The sequence below is a fragment of the Cherax quadricarinatus genome, chromosome 33 (assembly GCF_038502225.1).
Source record: "Cherax quadricarinatus isolate ZL_2023a chromosome 33, ASM3850222v1, whole genome shotgun sequence".
NCBI lineage: Eukaryota > Metazoa > Arthropoda > Malacostraca > Decapoda > Parastacidae > Cherax > Cherax quadricarinatus.
The window spans coordinates 137,234-158,904 of record NC_091324.1 but is presented as its reverse complement, the minus strand read 5'-3'; the positions used below and the strand labels follow the sequence as shown (position 1 = coordinate 158,904).

The 21,671-nt window shown below is 40.1% G+C and overlaps 1 protein-coding gene across 1 annotated transcript in view; it reads right to left on the bottom strand.

Annotated features, from left to right (window-relative positions):
• Positions 1-21,671, bottom strand: part of LOC128685851 (sodium-dependent multivitamin transporter) — a 75,956-nt gene that overhangs the window by 11,054 nt on the left and 43,231 nt on the right. Inside the window, exons 4-5 of the mRNA XM_070090749.1 lie at positions 13,908-14,062; positions 2,689-2,829 (exon numbers count right to left, since the gene is read on the bottom strand). Coding sequence (XP_069946850.1) covers positions 2,689-2,829; positions 13,908-14,062 — 296 coding nt within the window. The remainder of the gene's footprint in view (positions 1-2,688; positions 2,830-13,907; positions 14,063-21,671) is intronic.

The window sequence follows — 21,671 nt, the reverse complement described above, 5'->3', positions numbered from 1 at the left end:
ATTATAGAACAGAACTCCCATATAGCGAGAATTTATCTATCCTGCCCTTAGAAGATTTAATATACAAGCAATATTTGAAAATTCATGGACTGTTAGAACCATCCTGATAAAGAATGCACCTCAACAACGCGTTGGTGGTGTCTACAGAGTTGGTTGCAACGGTTGCAGTCTCTCTTATTTGGGACAAACGGGAAAACCATTGGAGGTGAGAATTTCCCAGCACCGTTATTCGATACGTATAGCACAGTAGTCGAACGCGATTTTCACGATATTAGAGCTTGTAATAACTCGGCAAGCTGGTAGGAAGCAAGAGTCGTCTTCTCTTGTTCCTCCTGACTTGAAAGGAATATTGTAGAATCGGCAGTTATTAGCCATAATAGGCAGTCATTATGCAATATCAGTGACGGGCTGTTCAAATTAGATGCGCTTTTAGTTGAGGCAATAGTACACAGCCTAAAATTGGGCTCTTATATGAATGCATTAGACTGTCTTAAATGTAGTGCCACACCAAGGCATTAGGGCCTATTTTTCCTGCAGTTTCTGAAGGTTGAACCAGAGTTTGCCTCAGAATTGTGTGGGCTGAATATCTGTGGCCATCTTTCTTGTTATTGCAGATGCTTCCCTCTTTAAATAAGTTTATTTTAATGGGCCCCGTTTCCTATACATAGCTCTTATAAGTCTCCCTTTTAAATGTTACCGTTTTCTCGTCACTTAAATGGGCACGTTGTCCCGTGGGAGGCTACCTTATAATTACAGGTGACTAATATATCATTTGGCAATATATTTATGTGTGTAAACTTGTTGATGTCATAATAGAATATAACCGAATGTTTTATTATTGCCACGTTAATTTCGTTTAGGATATTACAATATTACTGCTTGTGGGATTTTTCTAATGCTATTGTAATATTCATCCTTCTGGGTGTGGGCACTGTTGTGCCTGGTGGCACTGTTGTGCCTGGTGGCACTGTTGTGCCTGGTAGCACTGTTGTGCCTGGTGGCACTTCCTGTACCCTCCTCCCTCCCTCACTCACTCATTCCATTGAAGACGGTCGTCTGGGAACATAATTGCTTGGACTTCCTCCTCTTCTCTGCAATTTTGCAAGCTCCTAATGATGTGTTGATTACAACACGAAAGGCCTAGAGCTATCATTCTACTCCCCCCTTGTGGTTGTTTTGCATCCTGTATAGCTTAGTTTGGGATATTTGCATAATATATATATATATATATATATATATATATATATATATATATATATATATATATATATATATATATATATATATATATATATATATATATATATATATATATGAGTAGGGAAAGTGGAATATTTACATGCTCATCCCTCATCCTTCACTCTGAAGTGGAATTCGAGTCCAAAACTCTTTATAAATTAAGCCTACATTTCGATATATCCTAAATGATTGTTGTAGGTTCGATTCCCCATCACCAACAGCACCACTAATAAGTTTAGCTCTTGTCCCCTCACTGCCAATACCATCGGAAAAATCTTAATGGAAGACTGTAGCTAAATTCATTATAAGCTGGATGGGATTCGAACCCTAGGTAACGTGTGTGCGGTTTGAGGTTACTTTAAAAACAAAAGTAGTGCAGTTATTTCTGATAGTTATGAATTCCATTTTTTTAGTTATTGTGAAGATTTTGCGCACCAGCGACCACTATTCTTCTTCTGATTGGTTTAAAATTTTAGTGACAATTAATAGGTTTCTGAGGGAGGTGGCCTGGTGGCTAAAGCCCCCGCTTCACACACGGAGGGCCCGGGTTCGATTCCCGGCGGGTGGAAACATTCCGACACATTTCCTTACACCTGTCCTGTTCACCTAGCAGAAAATAGGTACCTGGGTGTTAGTCAACTGGTGTGGGTCGCATCCTGGGGGACAAGATTGAAGACCCCAGTGGAAATAAGACAGACAGTCCACGATAACGCACTGACTTTCTTGGGTTATCCTGGGTGGCTAACCCTTCAGGGTTAAAAATCCGAACGAAATCTGATCTTATCTTATGATTCAAAATGACTTGAGAATATCTTCACAATGCTTGGTCTCGGTGGCCTAGAAAAAAATCTGTGTATGAATGAGCTGCGTTGAAGGTTCTGATACTCTTAGAAATTTGAGTTTTTGGACTACTTATCAGTGCTAACTTACAGATCATCGTTATTTAAATTTGGAAAAAGAGAAATTGAGTCTTGAGCTACCGAACAACAGAAACTGAAAATTTTGCTAAAACGTTCCACCTCTGTCCGCACTGCGCCTTGAGTAATGATGGAAGAGACGAGTTTATTACAAATCTGTCAGAAACAGAAGCCCTGAGCTTTTATCGGAAGTTTGTCCGGGAACTCCAGAAATCTAAAGAGTGCGTTGACCTAATTACACGGTACCATAGGCACTGCGATACTGAATTCATAAACTCAATATACGGATTTTGCGAGGTGGTATATATTTTCCGGGTGTTATACATTTTATATTTTGCTTAGTGGTATTTCCCTTTCGGTTTTCTTGGTCGTAATCCTCTATTTGAGTTGCTCTGCTGCATTTCCTCTGTACTGTAACTGAGACCTTCTCTATGTTTTTATGGGTGAAACATTCTTTGCATAAATTTCAAAGTTAGCATTCTCTGTATATTCCAGTGTTAAAAAGATAAGACCTTAAAACAAATCAACTTACCTCTGTGCTACCTTAAGAGTGCTGACGGAGGCTAACCTCTGGTATGATGACTGGTTGAAAGCCATGGAATTTAACATCAAGTTAAAACCCAACACTATAGTTGACCAGAAGGTGTGACGCACGAAGGGGCTGGTGTCCAGGCTGTGCAAGGAACAGGAATGAGATGTGGTTACTGAGTCGTAAAGAAAAACTCACATAGCAAAGACGTCAATGAGTTGTTTACAATGGTCAAAACTCAGTACCTAGTCGTCCCTATTTATAGAAAATTTTGACAGGAATTTATGATTTTTTATTTCTTAGGGCTGATCATATCTAATCATGAAGCTTTGTACTGAGTTTCCTATTAACCCTCCTTTATTAAAATCAATTCGCTTTTCACGCGACGGGCTGGAGTTTTGAGACTCTCTGACCGCGGGTTCAATCCCGGCCGGAGTATGATTAGATTAAAAAGTATTTCTCCCTTTAGCTTCCATTCCTAATCTAAATATCCATTAATTTTACATCATTAGCAAACTACTTGTTTATATTATGTCATTTATATGTTTCAGGAACAGCATTACTTCTAGTAATATTCTTACGTCTCATCCCATAATTAAGTATAACAGAAGAAGTACCTTTAAGCGTATTGTCTGATTATTTATTCTATTTTCCCCCAAACTGTGGTATATAAATTGAGAATGCCTCATCCGATCGGCAAAATTTTAATCGCTGGAAAGGAACATGAAGCAATTAACTTACTAATGTGTTCTATGATCAGAATATACAACCTACACTTTCCTGGATAGATAAGATAACGTTGAAAAGCCTCTTCCGGTCGACATGAAACATTCGAGAGTCATGTGTTAGTAAATTGAATTTTTTTCCAAATTGAATCACAAAAAATATATGTCGTGCCGAATAGGCAGAACTTGCGATCTTGGCTTAAATAGCAACGCTCATCTTGCCATATAGGACAAGTGAAAATTTGTGTATGCAATAATTTCGCCAAAATCATTCTGAACCTAATGAAAAAAATATATTTCACTGTGTTTGTTTAGTATTAAATTATTGTAAACAAATCTAAAATATATTTAGTTGGGTTAGGCTAAAATAAATTGTTCTTGTTATAATAAGGTTAGGTAAGTTTTCTAAGATTCTTTTGGTGCAAAATTATAAATTTTTACATTAACATTAATGAAAAAAATATATCTTTAAACGTATAAGAGAAAATTTCAGAAAGGACTTAATTTTAAATGAGTTCTTGCTAATTGACCAGTTTTACATATTCGGCACGACATATATATATATATATATATATATATATATATATATATATATATATATATATATATATATATATATATATATATATATATATATATATATATATATATATATATATATATATATATATATATATATATATATATATATATATATATATATATATATATATATATATATATATATATATATATATATATATATATATATATATATATATATATATATATATATATATATATATATATATATATATATATATATATATATATATATATATATATATATATATATATATATATATATATATATGTATATATATATATATATATATATATATATATATATATATATATATATATATATATATATATATATATATATATATATATCACTGTCTTGCCAGAAGGGTGCTTTACACTACAGTTTTTAAACTGCAACATTAACACCCCGTCCTTCAGAGTGCAGGCACTGTACTTTAACACCCCTCCTTCATGCAGGCACTGTACTTCATCTCCAGGACTCAAGTCCGGCCTGCCGGTTTCCCTGAACCCCTTCATAAATGTTACTTTGCTCACACTCCAACAGCACGTCAAGTATTAAAAACCATTTGTCTCCATTCACTCCTATCAAACACGCTCACGCATGCCTGCTGGAAGTCCAAGCCCCTCGCACACAAAACCTCCTTTACCCCCTCTCTCCAACCTTTCCTAGGCCGACCCCTACCCCGCCTTCCTTCCACTACAGACTGATACACTCTTGAAGTCATTCTGTTTCGCTCCATTCTCTCTACATGTCCGAACCACCTCAACAACCCTTCCTCAGCCCTCTGGACAACAGTTTTGGTAATCCCGCACCTCCTCCTAACTTCCAAACTACGAATTCTCTGCATTATATTCACACCACACATTTCCCTCAGACATGACATCTCCACTGCCTCCAGCCTTCTCCTCGCTGCAACATTCATCACCCATGCTTCACACCCATATAAGAGCGTTGGTAAAACTATACTCTCATACATTCCCCTCTTTGCCTCCAAGGACAAAGTTCTTTGTCTCCACAGACTCCTAAGTGCACCACTCACTCTTTTTCCCTCATCAATTCTATGATTCACCTCATCTTTCATAGACCCATCCGCTGACACGTCCACTCCCAAATATCTGAATACATTCACCTCCTCCATACTCTCTCCCTCCAATCTGATATTCAATCTTTCATCACCTAATCTTTTTGTTATCCTCATAACCTTACTCTTTCCTGTATTCACCTTTAATTTTCTTCTTTTGCACACCCTACCAAATTCATCCACCAATCTCTGCAACTTCTCTTCAGAATCTCCCAAGAGCACAGTGTCATCAGCAAAGAGCAGCTGTGACAACTCCCACTTTGTGTGTGATTCTTTATCTTTTAACTCCACGCCTCTTGTCAAGACCCTCGCATTTACTTCTCTTACAACCCCATCTATAAATATATTAAACAACCACGGTGGCATCACACATCCTTGTCTAAGGCCTACTTTTACTGGGAAATAATTTCCCTCTTTCCTACATACTCAAACTTGAGCCTCACTATCCTCGTAAAAACTCTTCACTGCTTTCAGTAACCTACCTCCTACACCATACACTTGCAACATCTGCCACATTGCCCCCCTATCCACCCTGTCATACGCCTTTTCCAAATCCATAAATGCCACAAAGATCTCTTTAACTTTATCTAAATACTGTTCACTTATATGTTTCACTATAAACACCTGGTCCACACACCCCCTACCTTCTACCTTTCCTAAAGCCTCCTTGTTCATCTGCTATCCTATTCTCCGTCTTACTCTTAATTCTTTCAATAATAACTCTACCATACACTTTACCAGGTATACTCAGCAGACTTATCCCGCTATAATTTTTGCACTCTCTTTTATCCCCTTTGCCTTTATACAAAGGAACTATGCATGCTCTCTGCCAATCCCTAGTACTACCGTCCTGCCAGGTGAGTGTAAAATGAAAGCCTGTAATTGTTTAACAATGTGGTAAGATTGCTGGTATCTTTTTTCTGTCTCATAAACATGCAAGATTTCAGGTACATCTTACTACTTCTATTTACACTTAGGTCACAGTGCACATGCATGTACAAGCATACATATACACACACCCTCTGATTTTTCTTCTATTTTCTTTCTAGTTCTTGTTCTTGTTTATTTCCTCTTATCTCCATGGGGAAGTGGAACAGAATTCTTCCTCCGTAAGCCATGCGTGTTGTAAGAGGCGACTAAAATGCCGGGAGCAAGGGGCTAGTAACCCCTTCTCCTGTATATATTACTAAATGTAAAAGAGAAACTTTCGTTTTTCTTTTTGGGCCACCCTGCCTCGGTGGGATACGGCCGGTGTGTTGAAAGATAATATATATATATATATATATATATATATATATATATATATATATATATATATATATATATATATATATATATATATATATATGTCGTGCCGAATATGTAAAACTGGTCAATTAGCAAGAACTCATTTAAAATTAAGTCCTTTCTAAAATTTTCTCTTATACGTTTAAAGATATATTTTTTTCATTAATGTTGATGTAAAAATTTATAATTTTGCACCAAAAAGAACTTAGAAAACTTACCTAACCTTATTATAACAAGAAAATTTATTTTAGCCTAACCCAACTAAATATATTTTAGATTTGTTTACAATAATTTAATACTAAACAAACACAGTGAAATATATTTTTTTCGTTAGGTTCAGAATGATTTTGGCGAAATTATTGCATACACAAATTTTCACTTGTCCTATATGGCAAGATGAACGTTGCTATTTAAGCCAAGATCGCAAGTTCTGCCTATTCGGCACGACATATATATATATATATATATATATATATATATATATATATATATATATATATATATATATATATATATATATATATATATATATATATATATATATATAGTGTGTGTCTTGCCGAATAGGTAAAACTGGTCAATTAGCAAGAACTCACTTAAAATGCTTTCTAAAAATTTCTCATACATTTAAAGATATATTTTTTTAATTAATGTTAATACAAAAATTAATGATTTTGTTCCAAAACAATGTTAGGAAACTTTCCTAACCTTATTATAACAAGGGCAATTTAATATAGCCTAATACAACTAAATATGTTTTATATAAGTGTAAAATAATTTAATATTACATAAACACAATGAAACATATTTCTTTCGTTAGGTTCAGAATGATTTTTGCGAAATTATTCCATACACAAATACGGCAAGCGAAAATTTGTGTATGCAATAATTTCGCAAAAATCATTCCGAATCTAACGAGAAATATATATTTCATTGTGTTTATATATAATTGGGATGTTTGAATGTGCGTGGATGTAGTGCAAATGATAAGAGAATTGATTTTGGATGTTATGAATGAAAAGAAGGTGGATATCCTGGCTTTAAGTGAAACAAAGCTGAAGGGGGTGGGAGAGTTTCAGTGGAGAGAAATAAACGGGATTAGGTAAGGGGTTTCTAGTAGAGTTAGAGCTAAGGAAGGAGTAGCAATAATGTTGAAGGGTAAGTTATGGCATGAAAAAAGGGTATATAAATGTGTAAATCCAATGATTATGTGGAGTAAAATAAGGGTTGAATATGAAAAGTGGGTTGTGGTAAGTGTGTATGCACCAGCAGAAGAGAGAAGTGTAGAGGAAAGAGAGAGATTTTGGGAAATGTTCAGTGCATGGAGAATTGTAAACCAAGTGAGAAAGTACTTGTAGTTGGGAATCTCAATGCTAAAGTGGGTAAGAGTGTTGTGGAGGGAGTAGTAGGTAAATTTCGGGTGCCAGGGGTAAATGAAAATGGGCAGCCTTTAATTGACCTATGTGTAGGAAGAGGTCTAGTAATAAGTAATACATATTTTGTGAAAAAGAGGATAAATATGTATTCAAGATATGATATAGCACGTAATGAAAGTAGTTTGTTAGATTATGTATTGGTGGATGAAAGGTTGATGGGTAGGCTTCAGGATGTATATGTTTATAGAGGGGCAACTGATATAATGATCATTATTTAGTTAAGTAAAAGGACACAAGGGCAACTAATGTGACATTTTATTGTGGCAACGTTTCGCTCTCCAGGAGCGTTGTCAAGCTCCTGGAGAGCGAAACGTTGCCACAATAAAATGTCACATTAGTTGCACTTGTGTCCTTTTACTTTACATATTGTCGGTAATTCTACCAACATTATTACATTATTTAGCTGTAGCTACAGTTAGAGTAAGAGGTAGATGGAGCAAAAGGTAAATGGCAACAACAAAAAAGAGAGAGAGGAAAAAGTTTATAAACTAAGGGAGGAGGACATTAGGACGAGATATTGAGATACAAGCAATTATTGGCAGAAAGGCGGGTTAGTGCAATTATGGGTAGTGGGGGACGGGTTGAAGAGGGATGGGATAGTTTTAAAAATGCAATATTAGAATGTGGGGCAGAAGTTTGTGGTTATAGGAGGGTGGGTGCAGGAGAAAAGAGGAGTGATTGGTGGAATGATGAAGTAAATGGTGTGATAAAAGAGAAAAAGGTCGCTTATGAGAAGTTTTTACAAATCAGAAGTGATATGAGAAGGGCAGAGTGTATGGAGAGTAAAAGAAAGGTGAAGAGAGTGGTGAGAGAGTGCAAAGGGAGAGAGCAAATGATAGAGTGGGAGAGGCACTGTCAACAAATTTTGCTGAGAATAAGAAAAAAAATTGGAGATAGACAGGTTAAGAATGCCTAGAAAACAAATGGATTTGTCAGTTAAAAACAGAGGAGTGGAATTAGTAGATGGGGAGCTGGAGGTATTATGTATTGGTGTAAAGCATTTGGAACTGAGGGGATCATGACAGAAATGTTAAAAGCAAGGGGGGATATAGATTTATAGTGTTTGGTATTTTTGTTTAATAAATGTATGAAAGAAGGGAAGGTACCTAGGGATTGGTAGAGATGCTGCATAGTTCCTTTATATAATGGGAAGGGGGGACAAAGGAGATTGTAAAGATTATAGGGGAATAAGTTTACTGAGTATGCCAAGTAAAGTGTATGGTAGGGTTATTTTTAAACAATTAGAGGTAAGACAGAGAGGAGGATTGCGGATGAGCAGGGAGGCTTGAGAGTGGGTAGGGGATATGTAGATCAAGTGTTTATTTTGAAGCATATATGTGAACAGTCTAAAGAAAAGTTGCAAAGGTTAGTGGATGAGACTGAGAGGTGAGTAAAGGTAGAAAGTTGATAGTGAACATAGATAAGAGGATATCAAACGATTTAGATAAATAAAAAATGGATATCATACTGGAGGAAGTATGGAAGAAGTGAATGTGTTCAGATATTTGGGTATTGAATTGTCAGCAGATGGGTTTATGAAGGATGAGGTTAACCGCAGAACTGATGATGAAAACGAGATGAGTGGTGCAGTGAGGTATCTTTCGAGAGAAAAAACAACGTTATCCATGGAAGCAAAGACGGGCATGCATGAGAGTATACTGGTACCAACACTTTTACATGGGTGTGAAACTTGGGCTGTAAATGCTGCAGCAAGGAGGAGGCCGGAAGCAGTGGAGATGTCCTGTCTAAGGGCAATGTGTGGTGTAAATATTATGCAGAAAATTCGAAGTGTGGAAATTAGGAGGTGTTGAGTTAACAAAAGTATTAGCCAGAGGCTGAAGAGTGGTTATTGAGGTTTGGTCATTTAGACAGAATGGATCAAAGTAGAATGACATGGAGAGCGTATAAATCTGTAGGAGAAGGAAGACGGGGTAGGGGTCGTCCTCCATAAGGTTGGAGAGAGGGGGTAAAGGAGGTTTTGTGGACGAGGGGCTTGGAATTCCAGCAAAGGATTCAGGGAAACCGGTTATTTTTATATAGCCGGACTTGAGCACTGGAAATGGGAAGTGCAATATCTGCACTTTAAAGGAGGGGTTTGGGATATTGGCAGTTTGGAGGGATATGCTATAGATGTTTATATGCTTCTAAACTGTTGTATCTGGGGCGCCTCTACAAAAACAGTGATTATGTGAGTGAGGTGTTGAATGATGATGAAAGTATTTTCTTTTTGGGGATTTTCTTTCTTTTTGGGTCATCTGCCTCGGTGGGAGACGGGCGACTTGTGATATATATATATATATATATATATATATATATATATATATATATATATATATATATATATATATATATATATATATATATATATATATATATATATATATATATATATATATATATGTATATATATATATATATATATATATATATATATATATATATATATATATATATATATATATATATATATATATATATATATCTCGTGCCGAATATGTAAAACTGGTCAATTAGCAAGAACTCATTTAAAATTAAGTCCTTTCTAAAATTTTCTCTTATACGTTTAAAGATATATATTTTTCATTAATGTTGATGTAAAAATTTATAATTTTGCACCAAAAGGAACTTAGAAAACTTACCTAACCTTATCAAAACAAGAACAATTTATTTTAGCCTAACCCAACTAAATATATTTTAGATTTGTTTACAATAATTTAATACTAAACAAACACAGCGAAATATATTTTTTTCGTTAAGTTCAGAATGATTTTGGCGAATTTATTGCATACACAAATATTCACTTGTCCTATATGGCAAGATGAGCGTTGCTATTTAAGCCAAGATCGCAAGTTCTGCCTATTCGGCACGACATATATATATATATATATATATATATATATATATATATATATATATATATATATATATATATATATATATATATATATATATATATATATATATATGTGCCGAATAAGTAAAACTTGCGATTTTGGCTTAAATAGCAATGCTCTTCTTGCCGTATCAGGCAAGCGAAAATTTTCGTATGCAATAATTTCAAGAATATCATTCTGAAAGTAACGAAAAAATATATTTCATTGTGTTTGTTTATTATTAAATTATTGTAAACTTATCTAAAATATATTTAGTTGAATTAGACTAAGGTTCTTCTCGTACACAATTATTAATTTTTACATTACCTGGAGAATACCTGGAGAGGGTTTCGGGGTCAACGCCTCGCTGCTCGGTCTGTGACCAGGCCTCCTGCTGGAATCAGGGTCTGATCAACCAGACTATTACTGCTGGCCGCATGCAAACTGACGTACGAACTCAACAGCCCTTCTGGTCAGGTATTGTCTTTAGGAGTTTGTCCAATGCCTTCTTGAAGACAGCTAGGAGATTAATGGTAATCCCCATTATGTATGCTGGGAGGCAGTTGAACAGTCCTGGGCCCCTGACACTTATTGTGTTGTCTCTGTTTACTCGTGGCACCCCTGCTTTTCATTGGAGGAATGTTGCATCCCCTGCCGAGACTTTTGCTCTCATAGGGAACGATTTTCGTGTGCAAGTTTGGTACTAATCCCTCTAGGGTTTTCCAAGTGTATATTATCATGCATCTTTCTCACCTGCGTTCCATGGGCTACAAATCAAGGATCTTCAACCGTTCCCAGTAATTTATGTGGTTTATCTTATGTGTACCTTAAAAGTTCTTCATACATTCTCCAGGTCAGCAATTTCACCTGCCTTGAAAAGGGTAGTATTTGTACAGTAGTATTCTACCCTAGAGAGAACAAACGATTTGAAGAGAATCATGGACTTGGCGTCCCTAGTTTTGAAGGTTCTCATTATCTATCTTATCATTTTTCTAGCAGATGCGGTAGATAGATTGTTGTGGTCTTTGAAGGAGAGATCCTCTGATATTATCACTCCCAGGTTCTTCACACTACTTTTTCGCTCTATTGTATGGTTAGAATCTGTTGTATAACCTGATAGTGTTTTAATTTCATCAAGTTTTCCATTTCTGAGTAGTTGAAATTTCATTTTATTGAACCTAATATTGTTTTGAGTGGCCCATTTGAAGATTTGGTTATTGTCCGCTTGGAGTCTTGCGTGCGGTGTCTTCGATGAAGGACTCTGTCATGGCAATTCGGGTGTCATCCGCAAAGGAAGACGCGGAGCCATTGGTTACGTCTCTATTTCAGATATGAGGTTGAGGAATAGGATGGAAGCGAGTACTGTGCCCTGTAGAAGGGAGCTTTTCACCGTAGCTGCTTCAGACTGTACTCTGTTTAGTATTACTCTTTGTGTTCTATTTGTTAGGAAGTTATAGATCCATGTACCAACTTTTCCTGCTATTCCTTTATCATGCATTTTGTGTGGTAATACACCGTGGTCACACTTGTCGAAAGCTTTCGCAAAGTCTGTGTATACTACATCTGCACTAAGTTAAGGTTTTGTCTTAATGCTTCTACTACGATTTTATAAAACTTTTCTGTCACCATCTGCGACCACTCCTCTTTCCTTTAACTTTATCAACTGGCCGCGATCAACTTTCTTAAGTGTCTATAAAGTAAACTCTGTAACTCTATGATGTATTCTGTCTTACCCTTACCTAATTATCGTCGTAGGGTTTCCCCAAAGTATCGGTTCACTACCCAGTATTGTTAGTGTTGGACATACACACTGAAGTCTGTATAGTTGGGGAAGCAGTTTGTGGATACTGGGAATATTGAACATCACTTAAGGTATTCAAGTTCTTGCAGTTCTCATACGACTGTTCGATTATTTATTATTATTATTAAAGATTCGCCGGTATTCTCCCGGCCCGGGCCTTTTCCAAGTGGTGGCCCGGCCTTGGCTCCCTCTTTAGGGAGTGTCTGAGACCTAAGTCTCCCATGGGAGGAGGCACAAGTACCTCCTCATCTTTGGGACCAATTGTCCCCAGGCCTAGCCACAAGCTAGGCCTCTCTGGTCTGCCATCCCCGCCCCAAGGGGGCTAATGGGAATGACAGTCTTGTGAGCTACAAGCTCCGGCTCAGGCACCTACCCTACCCAAGAAGGGTTAGGCATGGTATCGATGGACTGTTCGAAGTTTACTAATGAACAAATATTTTGAAATCGGAAACTCTAAATGACCTTTTATTGTTCTGTTATGAGAATTTCATTTACGAAATAGTCTTTTGGATAATAAAAAATAAAGATAAAGAATGTAAAAAGAAAAGAAAAATATATAAAAATAGTCCCAATACAGTGGTGAGAACATACATAAATATAACAGACTAGAACTACATGCTGGATGACGTTCTTTCCATCCTGGTAAGATATCAAGTAACTTGATACTTGAACATTAAAATGGTATAAAATACCGACAGGTTGTTAGGTAAGACATATGCAACAGTTTGCTATCTTTATTTCGAAACGTTTCGCCTACACAGTAGGCTTCTTCAGTCGAGTACAGAAAAGTTGATAGAAGCAGAAGATACTTGAAGACGATGTAATCAGTCCATTACCCTTAAAGTTTTGAGGTGGTCAGTTTCGAAATAAAGATACCTAACTGTTGCATATGTGTCTTACCTAACAACTTGATACTTGATATCTAACCTTCTCTTGATGGTGTTAAAAAGTTCCCAAATGAACTAAAGGGACTTTTATAGTTAAATAACCCTATAAAAGATGAATCAAAATGAATTCAATAAACAGCTGAGGTCGCTATCAGCTTTTGTTTCGGAAAAAAATTACTGATATTGCTGTATATATAGCGAAGAGTTGAAGATGTTTATTGTCATATATCGCACAAGGTCAGTAAGAATTTTTATACGCAGTGATAAACCCAGCAACCAGTAAGTCAATGCAATTAATCATAATGGTCTACACTGCAGGATATGTCACACACTAATATAAGAATTTACTTGAAGTACTGATCAGCAGTGCTTGAGACTTTTTACACAGATTTACATTTGGCATTTCTTACAATGATATATGTGAGTTCCATTATAAAACGTACAACATTATGCAATTGGAAATCTTTGGTTGAAATGACTATCAGTGGTTGTTTTGGAAGCAGAATTGTAGAAATGCAATATTTTTAAGCTATCACACCATCTCACTTGAAAAACTCAATTCGGGAGCCTTTTTCAGCTTCAGCCCAAATGTTGCCAACGCCACCTAGATCAATGCAGCTGATGATGACCACCAGCAGCACCCCGCCGAACATGAGTAGTGTCTGCATCACGTCTGTGTACACCACGGCCTTCACGCCGCCCTGAGGAAACATGATATCATGAGCCTCCATCACACACCTTCCTGAGGATAAACATGATAACATAAGTCTGCATAACTTGACACCAATGTTGCACATGTGTAGTCCCACACCATCTACTTACTATCTGTCCAGGTTTACAGGGTAATTTTGAAAGCTAACGGATCTGCATACTTGAGGTGGCTGGGCATTCGGCTGTTGCAAGGTTTCTATCTCTTGATAATATTATTTACCACTTCATGTTTTATAATATTTCCCTTGGATCAGTGGCAAGCAAGACCATGGTATCCGAATCGCTCTGCGAATTTATTGCCGCAGATATCCTGTACTCGGCGAGAATGGGAGCGGCAAGGCGATGGGAAGCACTAGTGCGAATGGTCTGCGGGTCGAGGAATGTGAAAAGGTAGGAACTGAGGACAGCCAACAGGAAATCCGCCACATGAGCAGTTCTCACTGCTAGAAGACGAGCTCTGTCCTTCACCAAAACACTTTGAAGCAGTGTTGAGACTATGTTCTCCACTACTGGGCCATCCTAGTGTGACTGTAGTTGTTGGGGAGAGCAGGGTTCGTTGCAAAGCTAGTTAGATTATCCCAGAGCCTAGATCCATCAATGAACTTTTGGTCACGAATTCCAACATTGTCCCTGAGGTGTTTAGGAACAATCACTTCAACAAGTTTACTCTGGATGCTACACATGAACACAGGAAAACAGTGAATGCAATCTGTGATCTCCTGCGGAAAACACCTATTCTGACTGGAAGTATAGCATAGTCCCAATGTCACTCATCTAGAGTACGATTGACGGTGCACATCTTAGGATATATGTTAGCTTGGGCAGACTCAGGCATTTTGTGATAAGATACAGGGCATCGTGGGTGTCTAGACTGCCAATTTGCAGTTCATCCTACTCAAATCGTCTAGTTTCTACTCGAGAATTAAGTCAGTTCCATCAGTTCCAAGAAGTGTTCAGGCAAGACACTGTTGGGGTAGTGATTGATGCACCTGGTATTATGGATCTCACTGCTTCGAACACTTCTTTACTGGTTGAGAGGATTTCACTTTTGGATGAATTAAGGATGAATCCCATATCATGTCCCAGTGTTATCACCTGAGCAAGATCTGTTTGAAGCGACTCCTTCGTGCCTGTCAGTGTACCATTATCCAGGAAGCAAGAGAACTGAATCGAGAGGATCCCCTTGCTCGACACCCTCCCATGAAGTGATTTCGTGCTCCCTAAACAGAAGCATCGATTCCTTGCTGTATTAACAGCTGATAATACCACGACTCTTTTCAGGAGATTAAATGCATTCTTGAAATCTAATTTTACTACTGCATTGTTCTCAGGTAGGTTGCTGATACACGCTCTTGTTCCAAGAACCGCTGCGTCGCTGCCTTGAGGGACCCCAAAGCCAAGATCGTTTGGTTGAAGCATTATAGCCACCTCTGTTTGAAATACTTCGGGCATCAGCTTGGAAAACGAGGCGGCGAGGAATGTTGCCCACGGCAATTAGTTTATTTTTTCCATCTTTTTAAGAGAACAGAGTGGTGTGCCAAAGAAAAAAAGCTGAATTTTGCCAGGAATCAAACCAACCAAAGACTTTTTACGTACCTCGTAATATCTGATAGGAATATCCCTGCAATCTCCCCGAGAGCTAGAATCTTATTCCAGTTTAGCCCCTAGTGTAGTCCCCAGATAGGAGCGGCAAATAATCTGTAAACGTCTGAGACTTGCACAAACAGTAGTTCCACAAAGGGGCAGAGGCGTTAGAACTGCTGGTGTCCCTGGTGTCCCTGGCAGAGGGCATTTTCACTAAGTGCTTGTAAAGTGTCAACATCTCTGTGGGAAACTATATTTTGACTGGTGATTATCCTGATTACCTTCACTGTGTTACCTCTCTTCAATTTTTGTTGCTCATCAAGATTCTGATTTTCTCACTCTCAGTGGAATGATTAGGGTGGGTCTGTCTCTCCCGTTTTTGTGTTGCTGAGGAAGACGAATGAAGTTGTCAGCGCTGGGAAAAACTCTTAAGATGGGACGAAACCAAAATGTTTCTCGATATCGATACCGATACCCAATTTTGGCCGATATTTTTCCTATATTTTTTTAAACTGATAATTTTCAGTTATATTAAAGATCAAACTGAATTATATAGCACTACATAACTTTAAGATTTTAAAACATTGTGAAAACTGAAAAATAAATTCTTTATTGTAATCGCTGGAAATAAAATTATAGTTAAGAACTTGAGCACTTTCTCTCCATTAATAAAATGAATTAACCGACACATTTTCATTATTCAGTTTATAGTTTCTTTATAAAATTTGAGGAAAAACATTGAAAAATAGAGAAACACATACATTTGGTTTCTCAGTGTGGCCCGGTGGCCTGGTGGCTAAAGCTCCCGCTTCACACACGGGGGGCCCGGGTTCGATTCCCGGCGGGTGGAAACATTCGACACGTTTCCTTACACCTGTTGTCCTGTTCACCTAGCAGCAAATAGGTACCTGGGTGTTAGTCGACTGGTGTGGGTCGCATCCTGGGGGACAAGATTAAGGACCCCAATGGAAATAAGTTAGACAGTCCTCGATGACGCACTGACTTTCTTGGGTTATCCTGGGTGGCTAACCCTCCGGGGTTAAAAATCCGAACGAAATCTTATCTTATCCTTTTTTTTGTGATTTAGAAAATGATCACAAGACAGATGTTTGTGACGTGATGTTGTTGAGAATACTGTCTACAAGTTCTTCGTAACATTTATGAAAGTTAAACTTATAAAGTTCTTCATGCCTTGTTATATCATCTGGAGTTTCTTCATAAAACTCGATGCTGCTTTATGCTGCTACCAAACCAGCTGCACTCTCTGAGTTCTTGAGGTGCTGCACTCTCTGAGTTCTTGAGGTGCTGCACTATCTGAGTTCTTGAGGTGCTGCACTATCTGAGTTCTTGAGCTGCTGCACTCTCTGAGTTCTTGAGGTGCTGCACTATCTGAGTTCTTGAGCTGCTGCACTCTCTGAGTTCTTGAGCTGCTGCACTATCTGAGTTCTTGAGTTGCTGCACTATCTGAGTTCTTGAGCTGCTGCACTATCTGAGTTCTTGAGTTGCTGCACTCTCTGAGTTCTTGAGTTGCTGCACTCTCTGAGTTCTTGAGCTGCTGCACTCTCTGAGTTCTTGAGCTGCTGCACTCTCTGAGTTCTTGAGTTGCTGCACTCTCTGAGTTCTTGAGCTGCTGCACTCTCTGAGTTCTTGAGCTGCTGCACTCTCTGAGTTCTTGAGGTGCTGCACTCTCTGAGTTCTTGAGGTGCTGCACTCTCTGAGTTCTTGAGTTGCTGCACTCTCTGAGTTCTTGAGGTGCTGTACTCTCTGAGTTCTTGAGTTGCTGCACTCTCTGAGTTCTTGAGTTGCTGCACTCTCTGAGTTCTTGAGCTGCTGCACTCTCTGAGTTCTTGAGGTGCTGCACTCTCTGAGTTCTTGAGGTGCTGTACTCTCTGAGTTCTTGAGTTGCTGCACTCTCTGAGTTCTTGAGTTGCTGCACTCTCTGAGTTCTTGAGGTGCTGCACTCTCTGAGTTCTTGAGGTGCTGCACTCTCTGAGTTCTTGAGGTGCTGCACTCTCTGAGTTCTTGAGGTGCTGCACTCTCTGAGTTCTTGAGGTGCTGCACTCTCTGAGTTCTTGAGTTGCTGCACTCTCTGAGTTCTTGAGTTGCTGCACTCTCTGAGTTCTTGAGGTGCTGCACTCTCTGAGTTCTTGAGGTGCTGCACTCTCTGAGTTCTTGAGTTGCTGCACTCTCTGAGTTCTTGAGGTGCTGTACTCTCTGAGTTCTTGAGGTGCTGCACTCTCTGAGTTCTTGAGCTGCTGCACTATCTGAGTTCTTGAGGTGCTGTACTCTCTGAGTTCTTGAGGTGCTGCACTCTCTGAGTTCTTGAGGTGCTGCACTCTCTGAGTTCTTGAGGTGCTGCACTCTCTGAGTTCTTGAGGTGCTGCACTCTCTGAGTTCTTGAGGTGCTGCACTCTCTGAGTTCTTGAGGTGCTGCACTCTCTGAGTTCTTGAGGTGCTGTACTCTCTGAGTTCTTGAGCTGCTGCACTCTCTGAGTTCTTGAGGTGCTGTACTCTCTGAGTTCTTGAGGTGCTGTACTCTCTGAGTTCTTGAGGTGCTGCACTATCTGAGTTCTTGAGGTGCTGCACTCTCTGAGTTCTTGAGGTGCTGTACTCTCTGAGTTCTTGAGGTGCTGCACTCTCTGAGTTCTTGAGGTGCTGCACTATCTGAGTTCTTGAGCTGCTGCACTATCTGAGTTCTTGAGCTGCTGCACTCTCTGAGTTCTTGAGGTGCTGCACTCTCTGAGTTCTTGAGGTGCTGCACTATCTGAGTTCTTGAACAGCTGCACTCTCTGAGTTCTTGAGGTGCTGCACTCTCTGAGTTCTTGAGGTGCTGCACTATCTGAGTTCTTGAGGTGCTGCACTCTCTGAGTTCTTGAGGTGCTGCACTCTCTGAGTTCTTGAGGTGCTGCACTCTCTGAGTTCTTGAGGTGCTGCACTCTCTGAGTTCTTGAGGTGCTGCACTCTCTGAGTTCTTGAGGTGCTGCACTATCTGAGTTCTTGAGGTGTTGCACTCTCTGAGTTCTTGAGGTGCTGCACTCTCTGAGTTCTTGAGGTGCTGCACTCTCTGAGTTCTTGAGGTGCTGCACTCTCTGAGTTCTTGAGGTGCTGCACTATCTGAGTTCTTGAGGTGCTGCACTCTCTGAGTTCTTGAGGTGCTGCACTATCTGAGTTCTTGAGGTGTTGCACTCTCTGAGTTCTTGAGGTGCTGCACTCTCTGAGTTCTTGAGGTGCTGCACTATCTGAGTTCTTGAGGTGCTGCACTATCTGAGTTCTTGAGGTGCTGCACTATCTGAGTTCTTGAGGTGCTGCACTATCTGAGTTCTTGAGCTGCTGCACTATCTGAGTTCTTGAGCTGCTGCACTATCTGAGTTCTTGAGCTGCTGCACTCTCTGAGTTCTTGAGCTGCTGCACTCTCTGAGTTCTTGAGGTGCTGCACTCTCTGAGTTCTTGAGGTGCTGCACTCTCTGAGTTCTTGAGGTGCTGCACTCTCTGAGTTCTTGAGCTGCTGCACTATCTGAGTTCTTGAACAGCTGCACTCTCTGAGTTCTTGAGGTGCTGCACTATCTGAGTTCTTGAGCTGCTGCACTATCTGAGTTCTTGAACAGCTGCACTCTCTGAGTTCTTGAGCTGCTGCACTATCTGAGTTCTTGAGCCGCTGCACTCTCTGAGTTCTTGAGCCGCTGCACTCTCTGAGTTCTTGAGCTGCTGCACTCTCTGAGTTCTTGAGGTGCTGCACTCTCTGAGTTCTTGAGGTGCTGCACTCTCTGAGTTCTTGAGCTGCTGCACTATCTGAGTTCTTGAGGTGCTGCACTATCTGAGTTCTTGAACAGCTGCACTCTCTGAGTTCTTGAGGTGCTGCACTATCTGAGTTCTTGAGCTGCTGCACTCTCTGAGTTCTTGAGGTGCTGCACTCTCTGAGTTCTTGAGCTGCTGCACTATCTGAGTTCTTGAGCCGCTGCACTCTCTGAGTTCTTGAGGTGCTGCACTCTCTGAGTTCTTGAGGTGCTGCACTCTCTGAGTTCTTGAGCTGCTGCACTCTCTGAGTTCTTGAGGTGCTGCACTATCTGAGTTCTTGAACAGCTGCACTCTCTGAGTTCTTGAGGTGCTGCACTCTCTGAGTTCTTGAGCTGCTGCACTCTCTGAGTTCTTGAGGTGCTGCACTCTCTGAGTTCTTGAGCTGCTGCACTATCTGAGTTCTTGAGCTGCTGCACTCTCTGAGTTCTTGAGCTGCTGCACTCTCTGAGTTCTTGAGGTGCTGCACTCTCTGAGTTCTTGAGCTGCTGCACTCTCTGAGTTCTTGAGGTGCTGCACTCTCTGAGTTCTTGAGGTGCTGCACTCTCTGAGTTCTTGAGGTGCTGCACTCTCTGAGTTCTTGAGCTGCTGCACTCTCTGAGTTCTTGAGCTGCTGCACTCTCTGAGTTCTTGAGGTGCTGCACTCTCTGAGTTCTTGAGCTGCTGCACTCTCTGAGTTCTTGAGGTGCTGCACTCTCTGAGTTCTTGAGCTGCTGCACTCTCTGAGTTCTTGAGCTGCTGCACTCTCTGAGTTCTTGAGGTGCTGCACTATCTGAGTTCTTGAGCTCCTGCACTCTCTGAGTTCTTGAGGTGCTGCACTCTCTGAGTTCTTGAGCTGCTGCACTCTCTGAGTTCTTGAGGTGCTGCACTCTCTGAGTTCTTGAGGTGCTGCACTCTCTGAGTTCTTGAGGTGCTGCACTCTCTGAGTTCTTGAGGTGCTGCACTATCTGAGTTCTTGAGCTGCTGCACTCTCTGAGTTCTTGAGCTGCTGCACTATCTGAGTTCTTGAGCTGCTGCACTCTCTGAGTTCTTGAGGTGCTGCACTCTCTGAGTTCTTGAGGTGCTGCACTCTCTGAGTTCTTGAGCTGCTGCACTCTCTGAGTTCTTGAGGTGCTGCACTCTCTGAGTTCTTGAGCTGCTGCACTCTCTGAGTTCTTGAGGTGCTGAACTATCTGAGTTCTTGAGCTGCTGCACTCTCTGAGTTCTTGAGGTGCTGAACTATCTGAGTTCTTGAGCTGCTGCACTCTCTGAGTTCTTGAGGTGCTGCACTATCTGAGTTCTTGAGGTGCTGCACTATCTGAGTTCTTGAGCTGCTGCACTCTCTGAGTTCTTGAGCTGCTGCACTCTCTGAGTTCTTGAGGTGCTGCACTCTCTGAGTTCTTGAGGTGCTGCACTCTCTGAGTTCTTGAGCTGCTGCACTCTCTGAGTTCTTGAGGTGCTGCACTCTCTGAGTTCTTGAGCTGCTGCACTCTCTGAGTTCTTGAGGTGCTGCACTCTCTGAGTTCTTGAGCTGCTGCACTCTCTGAGTTCTTGAGCTGCTGCACTCTCTGAGTTCTTGAGGTGCTGCACTATCTGAGTTCTTGAGCTGCTGCACTCTCTGAGTTCTTGAGCTGCTGCACTCTCTGAGTTCTTGAGGTGCTGCACTCTCTGAGTTCTTGAGCTGCTGCACTCTCTGAGTTCTTGAGGTGCTGCACTCTCTGAGTTCTTGAGGTGCTGCACTCTCTGAGTTCTTGAGGTGCTGCACTCTCTGAGTTCTTGAGGTGCTGCACTATCTGAGTTCTTGAGCTGCTGCACTCTCTGAGTTCTTGAGCTGCTGCACTATCTGAGTTCTTGAGCTGCTGCACTCTCTGAGTTCTTGAGGTGCTGCACTCTCTGAGATCTTGAGCTGCTGCACTCTCTGAGTTCTTGAGCTGCTGCACTATCTGAGTTCTTGAGCTGCTGCACTCTCTGAGTTCTTGAGCTGCTGCACTCTCTGAGTTCTTGAGTTGCTGCACTATCTGAGTTCTTGAGCTGCTGCACTCTCTGAGTTCTTGAGCTGCTGCACTCTCTGAGTTCTTGAGGTGCTGCACTCTCTGAGTTCTTGAGGTGCTGCAGTATCTGAGTTCTTGAGGTGCTGCACTATCTGAGTTCTTTAGGTGCTGCACTATCTGAGTTCTTGAACAGCTGCACTCTCTGAGTTCTTGAGGTGCTGCACTATCTGAGTTCTTGAACTGCTGCACTCTC